Raw genomic sequence first — 12,188 nt, 5'->3', positions numbered from 1 at the left:
TCAGACTGATTTTCAGAGCCAGCCCTTGGTATTCATAAATTATTTTTTTAAAACAAAGAGATCAAAGTTGCCCCTAATACTCCTAACATCCTGAAGTTTTCCTGCAGGGATGCTGGAGTTAAATGTTTCTACAGAAACCTGTCAGACAGAACACCATGAGGGGTGCATCCTCTGGATTTGTTCAGCCTGTGGTGAATGGAGCCACTTCTCCTGCCCTGTTTCCTCCTGTACCAGCCTTGAGAAGCAAGGGCAGATTCTTTCTCAGGGATGGACTACATGAGGTACTCACAGGGAAGTCAAAGTAGAATAAGTCAGTTTGAATGGAACTTCGAGAAACTTGGTCTAGTGGGAGGTGTCACTGCCACTGGCAGTGGGTTGGAACTAGATGATCTTGAAGGTCCCTTCCAATCCAAACCATTCTGTGATTCTATGATTGTATGACTAGGAAGGGTGTGAATTTAAAGAGCAACACTGTAATAACATGAATTTCAGTGAGGCATTGCAGTGTGAAATAAGTCTCCACAGGATTTTTTCCATGTAAAAAAGTTCTTTATATAATTTAATAACCCAAACAATTTTACTTTAGCCCAGATAATTTCCAGTGTGTAATATGAGGCATCATAGTTTACTATGATGTTCCTCCAGCACATTTCTCCTAGTCATTTCGCACTTCTTGGAAAAGAGAAAGAGGAAGTACTATCATGTGGGTCTTAATTTTATCTTATGAGATTAATTTCTTTAATTTCAATTACATAGATGAATATATAGAAAATAAATCTTCATTTTAATTATGATGGTTTATAATACTTCCTACATTTACTCTAACCAGTTGCAGTTAACATCACTTAAATTAAAACTACCTTCACAGAATGAGTGATTGCTGACAGATTTTTAAATAGTGAAGTTACTGGTCTGTGGGAAGCAGCTGCTAAATGTATGGAACTAAGATTAAGCATTGGGGGAATATATACACCAATGTACTGTCTAGTACATTTAGAGCTTGATCTGCAATTTAATTTACTTTGGTCAATGTCTAATATATTTGAAATGGAGAACACAAATGGAAGTTGAAAAAGAAGAAAATTTGTTTATCCTGTATTAAAATGAGATGTAATCCTGAGACCTATGAATTTTAAAAGCTCCAAGGATGTGGTATTCATAATTGCTTCAACTTATTTTCTATTTAATAAGCAACTTCTAAATAAATTAAAAATAAAATAAAAGGAGAAAAAAAACCCACTGGCATAGTAAATACATTTTTAAATTAAAAGGTTTGAAATTTAAATTTTTTCTGTGTTCAATGGCTATCTGAAAATAGGTAAACTTAAAAAGTGAAAAAAAGGGGAATATTAAACATCTGTATAATTGCTATCATTATTCCATAATTTTGTAACTTCTAAATGGCTGTTTGCCAAAAAGATATAGGAAATTTAGATTGTGGATTACATTTAGCTGCAAATCAGCAAAGCTTTTAATGACCAAAATAACTAAATAAATTACGTTTTGTTTCATTAAGAAAAAGTAGGTATAAAATGCGTATGTAAAGCTGAGTTAAACTATTTTCACTGTGATTTTTTTTAATGTACATTTTTTAGCATTATTGACAGATTTCATCACTTCCATTGCAGAGCATTCTCCCCTGGCTATTTTTCCATAATCCCCTTTACAGGAGAACAATTTCCCAGAGTTCACTACCCTCTATGAGAACATATCAGAAATGAGATATGCACAACTGCATGGAAATATTGACTTTTGAGTTATGTTTAAGCAGTCATTATCTTGGGCCAGCAGTGAATCCTTGTGGAGGTGAGGACCATGCCTGCTGAGCTGCATTAACAAGAGAACAGCTAATAGGTCATGGGAAGTGAATACTCACCTATCCTTGGTGCTTGTGCACTGCAGCTGGAGTGCTGCATTTGGGTTGGGACCTCTGTTAGCAGTGGGACTTTGGTAAGTCCAGTGGAGGACCTCAGAGGGGGTAAGGAAGTACTGAGGAGAGGCAGAGCTTTGTTTAGCCAGCAGAACAGAAGGCAAGAGGGGAATCTAATTGCTTCCTTCAACTAATGGCTAATTAGAAAGAAGACAGAGCCAAGCACTTCTTGAAAGTGCACAGCAAAACAGGTATCAGCAGCAGACAAGCAGCAGCAAGGGAAAGTCTGACTAGGTGCGTGGAAAAAGAAATGTTGCTATAAGAGTGATTAGGCACTGGAGCCCAAGGAGGCTGTGGAATGTCCATCCAGGGATATTTTCAAACCTAATAATGTTGTTCCTACTTTGAGGAGGAGTTGGTCTAAATGACCTCCAGATGTTCCTTCCAGCAATTGCACATGCTCTTAATTTTTGCTTGGTTAATACCTGAGCTTGAGTATTTCACGTTTTCTTCTTTCCCATCTGCTTCATAACTTGAGAAGTGCTATTAGTTTTGTCCATCTTGTGAGTTATGGGTCATCTGCCCATGTTGTGTTTGCTTACAGACCAGATTTCAGCTCCCGCCCTGACCCAGCTGTTGACCTGCACTCACTCACAGCACAGCCAGTCCCATCACGCCCAGGCCAGGTTCACTCCCCCTGCAAAGGGAGCATTAGAGGGGTGGGCTCTCTGCTCAGTTCTGGGCCTTGGGGCAGGGTATAAGTTTCCTTTGCAGTCCCTCCTTCACATTGCAGAGAGTGCTCTAGAAATTGTGATGGGAACAAGAGTTTTCCTTCATAGTATATATGCCAAATTTGTCACCAGTTTATGTAGTGTAACTTACTGAGGTCACCTGATTGAGCCCTGTTGGTTTGGTAGTGACTATTGATGAGGCTTAACATTTAAATTGTTTGCAGGTTTTTTTTTTTATATTTCAGTGGTACATTTTTCCTCTCCAAGCTTTACTGTAATAAGCTATACAGTACAGAAATATCTACTCATCTGTCACATTGCTTCCTTCCCTATCATTTTAAAATGGGAAACAATTGATGCAAAGTTTTAACTAAAACTTCTTTAACTTTCCAGTAGAACAGAAATAATAGCATGTGAACAAGTGTTTCTCTGGATTAATGCAACCTTATCATGACACAAATCTCCTCTCAGATTTCCACTAAAATAACCTAAGACGAGAATATATGTTAGTTCAGGAAGTTTAGAGACAAGTTGCTCTTAAATCTTCTGGCAATTATTTTTGTTGAACTCACTCCATCTTCTCACCCATTAAATTTTTCTAGATACTTAGCAAATATCAAACAAAAGCATGTCAACTGTGTTTTCATTTGTACTTTTTATTTCTCTCTTTGCTTACCCAAACATGTAATTAATGAGTTAATTCCGAAGTATCTATTCTTTTTCTCTCCACCAGTCTGAGTCATAAAAGATTTTCCTAAGGCATAATTTTGACTTCTGGGACTTAACGCTGTTTCCCAGATAGCAGTTACCTTTTGAGCTCTTGTGACCAATAGGGAGGGTGTCTCCAGTGTACTGTTCAATCCGTAGCCAAACATGCATTTTTATCCTCTTACAAAAACTGTAGAACCCACAACTTTATTTTAAAATTTTCCCAACAGGGAAAAAAAAAAAAAAACAACCCACCCAAAATGAGGACTGTGAAGCTTTGTGTTTAGCATTTCAGCTCTTAGGCTGGATGACTCAGAAACCAAACCCAGACGCAGGTCTGTTTATTTTATGGGCATACATCTCCTACCATCTGCTCAGCACTACCTGCCAGTTTCTGAACAGCAAAGGTCTGAAACTCGTAAAGATCTGTGGTCTGCTGCCAGCTCCAACGAGCACTGACAGTGGGCAGAATGGAAAAATGTGTCATGCTGCCTGTGTTTGTATGACATGCATACCCATGAGCACAAACTGAACGAGACAGGTAGAATGCTGAAGTTGCTAACCTTCCTTGTGCTCTTTTTTTATACATCTCAGCTTTAGAGGTGCAGAATATTGTTTCCTCCTGAGGAAGTGTGTCCCTAAAACTCCCTAAAGAAATAATGTTCCATTTGGAGAATACGCCTGAAAATGGTACAGTGAGATTTTACTGAATTAGGTCTCAATGTATTTTACAGTGATTTAAGGCTTTACGGGTAATCACTGGAGACATGTTGCTGAATCCAAGCATCAGCTCTGTGGTAAATGTGAAAGATTCTTCTGGCTCTGATCCAAAGAGCAGGTTATGTCGTCTATACATACCTCTTTTTTCTTGCATATCCTTCATCATTTAAAAATCTAGTGTAAGGATGTAAGTTTATTGTTCATATTCATATTTGTCACATTATCATATCAGCATTCAGTTGATTTGTAATGCTAAAGCAACACTTGCCATCAATCAGCTTACAGATTATATTGTAAAGGAAATTAGAATGGGGCTTATTAGGTGTAGTCTGGTTTGGCTCAAGTATCTATGTTCTCATAAAATAAATATCATAGACCATACATTTGTAAAGGTCAGCTTTATGACCAGCTGTGGAGTATGAATAAAAACACATAAGCCGGTAATAGCTGGCCAGAAGTGTGAGATGGCTGGCCAGCCACTGACAGCCAGACCCCAAGCACACACTAAAACCTAACTGAAATTATGATATAGCATATAAACATCACTCATAGATCCTCCCAGTTTCAGAACAACCCCCTGGTGCTTGCAGGATTCAAAAGGCACTGGTGATCGACCAGTTTTACCAGAACATTGATTCAAAGCTGGCTCTTCTTTGCCATCTGCCCACTGATACCACCTATTCTTAGACAACATTTAGCAGACCATCTATATAGAGGTTTAACTGGAAGCATATGAGTTTGGGACCAGTTATGCTTAAGTACATATTTCAGTGCTTTCACGAACAGCTCTTGCAGCTATTGCTCACTTTAGGCACTGTAGAGTCATCCCTCATAGTTGACAGAAACATGCCTGTAACTTAGTTGCTCAAGAATTCATAGGAATTGCCAGAATTATGATATCCCTTGTTAAAATACCACTCTGTTTATGGTTTAAAACCAAATATGAAGATAAGGTCCTTTATCTCTAAAAATAATTCTTCAAAGCATGACATTTCATATTTCAGCCTAAATATTTCATATTTCAGCCTAAATATTTAAATTTCCTATTAACCAGAAGACAGATCTTTCCAGATTTGACAATTCTTCAAATTTAAGCAATCCTTAATCTGAAGTACCAGCTACATTCTGGATAAATTCCAGAAATATTCCAGTCTGGGAAGATCACTGGTTTCATTGGATGCACAACTGTGCATTTTTACCACTATCTTATCAATGTTCTCTAACAGAAATGGTAGAATGGTAGCTTTAAAAACGATTCTATGTACCAAAAACATTTAGACAGAAAACATAAGTTACACAAGAATAATTTTTAGCACTTTCTGTAGTGCTCCTTTCTCTTCTTACATGGTTTCTATTTTAAAGCTTCCAGTGAAATATAATATAAACTAAGTCTTCTGAAAATTAAAGATAAATAACCAAATAGTAATGGATTATTATTGGTATTGCTATTTATAAGTGAAAGGCAAAATTTATCCTTTGCATTGGCTCCTATTTGTTTGCACCTGAGAATGGACATTTATTGGATGATAACTAAAGTCTGTTGATGTTGCGTTGTAACTTCAGACAAGCTAGCAGATTTGGTGGAGAATGCTAAGGAAATGAAATATTTGATGCCTTGACTTAAGTGCCTACACTTTTAGAGCTGACAATGCAGCCTATGCATTTTTTATAGCTATAGAACTGCTATAACTGTGACACTTAAAATAAATCTTGTCTATGCATCAAGAATGAAAAAATTGTGGTCTTCCTAGGCTATTTTCTCTTTCTTCTATTTTTTAAACATTGTAGCTCAAAATCGGCAATTTTCATGGTTATTTCTGTTATACAGAGATTAATTTCTTCATTCTTTTTTTCCTCCAGTTCTGTAATTTAACTGTGCATTTAACTGAATGTATTTCTAAAGACTGTCAGAATTTTCCCCTTATATTACATCAGTTGTTATAGGAAAAATTGCTTCCTTATCTGTTGAGCCACCAATCATTGCACTTTTCAGGAGCACTTTCTCAGGGGGTGAGGCTGTATATAAATAGCCATCTTTGAATATATTCATGTCAGTAGACTCTGGAGCTGTGCGTGTTTCAATAGAACATGGTCCAGTTATGAGGGAGTGGTGCAAAAAATTGGGATCTGCCCTTATGGGCAGTGTCAACACAGTTCTAAAATGAAGGACGAGATTTTCATTCCACAAAAATGCAGCAATTCCAAATCCACTGAGCTAACCTGGCACACCAGCCCTGCCAAACATCTGCACTCTCATGCAGTGTTCAAATACTGCTGAGTTGAAACAACACAAATTCATATTTCCAGCAGCATTTAAGAGCCTCAGTCAGGACCAGGGTTCATGACTGCTCTGGGGGAGTGCATAGAGGACATGGCCTTAGCCCATAAACATTTCTCAGTATTCGTGTCAACAGAAATAAACTGTGCTATTTACCATAGCCAAATAATTATAGGCCACTTTTCAATGTACTGTGTGACATGGCCTCTTTCAATGACACAGAGAAAGCAAAAACAGGACTCGGTTCTTATTGCAGTAGCACAGTCCTAAACCAGACTCCCTTATCAGTATTATCTCATCAGGTCCCCTGACACTCCCCCAGATCTGGTTACTGCTAATAGAGGAAAATGGTACAAACATACACAACCCACAATGTCATTTTTATCTAAACTGTTTTGCAATTTAGATCATACCTTTCAAAACAGGAAAAAAGGGAAATGAGATCTTGAGGACATGTTTAAATTCATGAAGTCTTCCTTTTCATATCTTAACATTCCCTAGGCTGAGCAATAATACTCAAAGTCAGTCATACATTACAAAAATGAAAAAGCACCTGTAAAAATATAGTGGCTGTGTTATATTTCCGGTTGCATGTTTTTCAGGGTTTCATAGCTTCGTGATAAAGTCTGACAAGATGTTTAACACTGAAGTGTCTACTGCAAATACCCAGTAATTACATTGCATAGAAACCCTTAGCTTGCCTACTGTTAAGACACCTTTCATGAACTAATAACTTCCCCTCTATATAAGGGAGCAGCAACTCTCTCAAAGCTGTCACAACCTATTAACTAAACAAAGTTAATTTGAAATCCTACTTAAGTAGATATTTACGGTGCAGCACATCACAATGATTCATGACAAATGCATATTTTATGTCTTAATTATACTCAGTAATGAAATAGACTTACTAAATTTTAAGGCTGTGCACAAACTGATTAATACCAGAAAACTGAGACCTAAGGTAGTTATGAAGTGATTCGCTGTTGTCTTGCTCATGTAGCAGTAAGTTGCAACTGGAAGCGTGCCAATAGCAACGCAATGCAAAGCAACCAAGTACAAACAGTACCATTTTCATGAGCCCATTTACTTCCCTTTGCCTTTGAAATGACTTTATAAGGGCAAACTTCTATCCACAGAAGAAAATGCATCATGAGGATGACATCATCCAAGGAAAAGGTCCTGCTGCAATCCTGCTGCAGTCTGATGCTTGCCTGCCCATGGAGGGGCAGGTGTGTGTACATATGTGTTTGAGCTTCAGGCTTGACAGATTAAAGCATCCTGAGCTTCTGAATGACAGGAGAGGGGAGAGGAGAAAGGAGAGGAGAGGAGAGGGGAGGAGAGGAGCAGAAATTATAGTTTAGTTGGAAGGGACATACAACAGTCATCTAGTCCAACTGCCTGACCACTTCAGGGCTCACCAGCAGTTAAAGGCTGTTATTAAGGGCACTGCCCAAATGACTCTTAAACACTGGTAGACTTGGGGTATGCGGCATTGACCACTTCTGTGGGAAGCCTGTTGCAGTGTTTGACTACTCTCTTAATAAAGAAATGCTTCCTAATGTCCAGTCTAAACCTCTCTTAGTGCAGCTTTGAACCATTCCCTTGTCCTATCACTGGATCCCAGGGAGAAGAGATCTGCACCTCCCTTTCCACATCCTTAGGAAGCTGTCGAGAGCAATGAGGTTGCCCCTTAGACTCTTTTTCAAACTAGACAAACCCAAAGTCTTTGTCCACTCCTCAGAGATTCTTAGTCCTTTTGCGCGTTAACATCTTCTGAGCTGCCTCTGCAGTTTTCTGCCAGGGCAGGGGGGAGAGGGGTATTTTCTTCCATGTTTTGTTTGCCCTCTGAAGTTAAATTGAGGCAGAAGGAAAAATTAAGGTGGGGAACTGAGGTGAGAAGGAAATAGTTGCTGGAGGGTAGGTGATGAAATAAGATGAAAGAAAGACATGATGAGTCAATGACAGGGAAAAGGCTGACACAGGTTAAGTTTCACAACATGACTGAAATGATATAGCAGCTTTTTGCAGCCAAATGGCAGGGTCCTGCTTTTTCTCCACTGTTTGTTTGGGTTTTTTAACTCTTGAGTTAGTTCCCTTTTCTCTTACTGAGGAGAGAATAAATCAGTGCAATCAACATGCAGCCAGAAGCAAGAACTATCCCATATTCCTATGGCAACAGTGAATTGCTAGGTGGGCTTAGGTATCTTGTGAAACATCACCATCAGAAGGAAAATAAGAAAATATATACAAATTAAAATTTAATGAAGACATATTTAGTTGTGTATGTGCCAATGTTTTTTTTAATTGATGGAGAAATGGAGACCCAGAAATCAAACCTAATAGTCCTGGACATTAAACAATATTTTGGTATTCATAGCGGGAAGGAAGGTAGAAAATAGAGGAGGGGAAGGGGCAGTGCATCAGCCAGAACCTTCTTTTATGTGCATTAATGCATTTTATAGATTTAAGGATGAGCAGAAAGACCATTATGACTTACTGCATAATGCATGCTCAATGCCCAATTACACTGGCATGGGCAAAGATTCAGGAAAGTTAGTCTAAAAATCCCATCTTAGAACTCTGAAGTATCTTTATAATGACATCTTTTAAAGAAAAATTAAAAAAAAAAAAGAAAAAAAGTAGCTGCATCACTGAATTGCATTTAATCCCTGTTTGAAATAGAGAACTGTTATTGGCTTGCACTAGACACAGAGAGTCTTGTTTCAGTGTTAGTCATAATAGTGTTGAAAGTGATCTAAATGGCTACTGAAGCCACTCCTGGAACCTCTTGCTGTAATTAATGCTAGACAAAGAGAATACTTATTTTACTTTAAAATGGTGCTTTTGAGACTCATTAAAAACTAGTTCCATATGTTTATAAATGTAACATGTACCTAATAAACACAGGAAATATAGTGGTGCACTCAGTTCTTATCCTGTAACAATCTTGCTGTGGTAGGAAGAGTGCACATGCTGTTGCAAAATAAAATCCTGTGAAGTGTTATAGCTCTCAGGCACTTGTAGAAAGTCACCCTGTCACTTGTAGGTGTATGTTTACACTGAAAGTCCAGGCATGAGTGTGGTTTCTCAGGCAGCCATCAGACTTGTGCCAATCTATGGCCTTTTACACATGGTTTACTGTTCTGGGGTCAATCATGCCAATCCACAGGCAGCACTGGATCTGTCTTTTAACTCAGCCCACATGTTAGGACAGAGAGTGCTCTCACAGTACTGCTGTTCAGGGCCACATCAACTCACTCCTTGGGTTATCAGGTCAGCAAATATACCTGCAGCTTAGGTTTTTTCTTCCTTCCTCAGGCAGCTAGACAGCACTCCAGAAACAGTCCAGAACAGCCCTTAGTTAATGGAAGAGACTTACTGAAATGTGTATGCTCTGATATTAGCATCCATTTCAAAAGCTAAGTTGGGGACTCCATTAAGGCCAGCATCTAGCTGTCTGGCTATTATTAATGAGGCACAAGAAAGCTACGCTATTCAGTCATGGGAACCAAAAAATTACACATAATAAGGAAAGAGCTGAAACTGCAACTAGAAATTTCCAGCTATCAGTAACATTACTGAGTTTTGTTCTCTATGCTATGCAGCCAAACTTATGTGCTTTGTATAAAGACTGGTCATTTGGGCTAAAGATTTGAACAAAAGTGAACAAAACTCACTGGGTAATAGTCATCTATAGATGTACTAAAATTGTAGATAAGCATAGCTATTTCTAGTTCTCTGTTTCATTATCCAGGCTACAACTGACTTAAAAACTTTATAGGCTGCTTAGCTTGTACAGGGTGTTACGAGCGCTGTATATGGTAAGCCCTGGGCACAGGCAAAGGAGCTCTGGTCTGTCAGCACCTAGCCGTGTTTTTAAAGAATGATATTCAGCTTCTTTAAGGAAGGTCAGTATGGAAAGGAAATGAAAGTCCCAGTTGCTTTTTAATTTGAAATGTGAAGACAGTGGGATCCACTGGAAAAATCCACCTGGAATCTTCCATCTGGTTCAGAGGTGTTGATAGTCAAGTCAGACAGATACTGTGCAGACAAGCTGAAAAAGCTCTGTTTCATCTCATTCTTCCACAGTTGCTCTGATATTAAGCATGTGGCCAATGCCTTTTACAGGTACTCCTTCCAGACTGCACCTTTTCCTCCCAAGTCTGATACAAATCTCAAGATTTTGGTATCAAGAGAGTTTATTCAAGCTAATTTATTTTTTCACCATCCTTAAGGTTTTCACCTCACTTGCACCTGCTGGGCATAGGGAGGCTGGCTGAGGGTATCATGCTCTCAGGCTTTTGCCTTCTCACATGAAGTACAAAGAGCCAGCAATGTTTGCAAGCGTGAGTGCCATGGTTTGCAGAGGCATGTCTTAGAGTGCAAGTCCTAATTCTAGCCACTGGAAAGGTAATAAATTACATGCTGTTAGTGGTTTATGTATTTTTCTATAAATCACACCCACAATTTGTTCTTCTCTTTCCAAGGAACTCTACAATTAAGCCAGTTTTTCTTCATCTGTGTTAGAAATTCCAAGTCACAGAACAAAGAAAAAGTTGTCTTTTTCAAAGAAATAAAAGAGTTGATGAAAACAGCCCTGACAGCTGTACTCCCTGGCTCAGTAAATTAAGACTTTTTACTTGCTCCTTTCAGGGATGTGTTTAGTCTAGATACTCTCGATTTATATATCTTTTTTGGCTCGGTTGTATTTTCTTATGCAGATTTCAGTGATTTCATTCAAGCTTATGTTTGCCCAACATGAGAGAGATGTTGAAAAGAATGTGAGTGAATTTAGTCCTTAAAATTTAGCTTCTCTTCTCAATTTGTTATTTAAAGGACTGCTTAATTTTTAAAGAAATTCGCCTGTCTTTTCTTATGATCCACCCAAAAGTAGCAGGGGTTTGGAAGGCTGCTGGGAAATCATCTTTGTTTCTTTCTCTCACAGAAGTGGCAGTGCACAGAGGATGCTTCCGGCAAACTTCGAATTCACAAGTGTAAGGTATCTAGTGACATACTTGCCATCAGGAAAAGGACCCGCAGCATTCACTCCCGGGGATACAGCAGTAAAGACAAAGACTGCAACTGTGGAGACACTGATTACCGGAACAGCAGGACCCAAAGAAAAAATCAAAGACAGTTCTTGAGAAACCCTAATGCGCAAAGTAAGTGTTAATCTGATCTCTTGGACTTTGAGGCAAAGAGCAGGGGGAAATGGCTTATTATTTCACCTTTGTGTCTAATGAATACATCTGTAATTAGCAGGTTTTACATAATTGCCTTGGTAATAACAATAATAATGGTAGTAGTAATAATAAGAATATTTGTCCTGTGGGTCACAGTGAGGAATTGTTTTCAGGCTGGTGGTGGTGGTTGCAGTGGTGGTGGTAGTAATGATGATGGAGGTGCTGATGGCAATAATGGTGGTCGTGATGGTAGTGGTGATGGTGGTAGTGATGGTGGTGGCAGTGGTGCTGGTGTTGGTGCTAATGCTGCCAGTAGTGCTGGCCGTGGTGGTAGTGACAGCTGTGGTGGTAGCAGTAATGGTGCTGATGACAACCCGGTGGCACCTGCAGGTGAGTCGGTACCTCTACGTGTGAAGATGGCCAGTGCAAGGGGTTTCTTACATCGCTGACACTGAACTCACACGCTGCTCGGTGATACTCCAAAGACATCTTTTACATGAGACACTGCAGTGCTGCGGCTGCTTTCGCACTGAAATACTGCTCAGCTGCAACTCTCCGGCGGGGACACGAGTGAGGTAGCAGTGTCCTCTAGTGGAGCATGAGCTGAATGGAATGTACAAGCAGGTTTTAGGACAGGATTTATTTCTGCTAACGATTTCTACAAAGTAGGTCTATTTTAAAAAGCCATTATTTTAAAT

At 39.0% G+C, this 12,188-nt stretch overlaps 1 protein-coding gene across 1 annotated transcript in view; it reads left to right on the top strand.

The window, feature by feature from the left end:
- The window catches only part of SULF1 (sulfatase 1), a 130,750-nt gene that overhangs the window by 106,168 nt on the left and 12,394 nt on the right, over nucleotides 1–12,188 (top strand). Inside the window, exon 14 of the mRNA XM_034067644.1 lies at nucleotides 11,253–11,469. Within this exon, the coding sequence (XP_033923535.1) occupies nucleotides 11,253–11,469 (217 nt within the window). The remainder of the gene's footprint in view (nucleotides 1–11,252; nucleotides 11,470–12,188) is intronic.

The sequence above is a fragment of the Melopsittacus undulatus genome, chromosome 1, assembly GCF_012275295.1.
Source record: "Melopsittacus undulatus isolate bMelUnd1 chromosome 1, bMelUnd1.mat.Z, whole genome shotgun sequence".
In the NCBI taxonomy this organism is placed as follows: Eukaryota; Metazoa; Chordata; class Aves; order Psittaciformes; family Psittaculidae; genus Melopsittacus; species Melopsittacus undulatus.
Note: the sequence above shows the minus strand (reverse complement) of the source record. Positions and strands in the feature narration are given on the sequence as shown.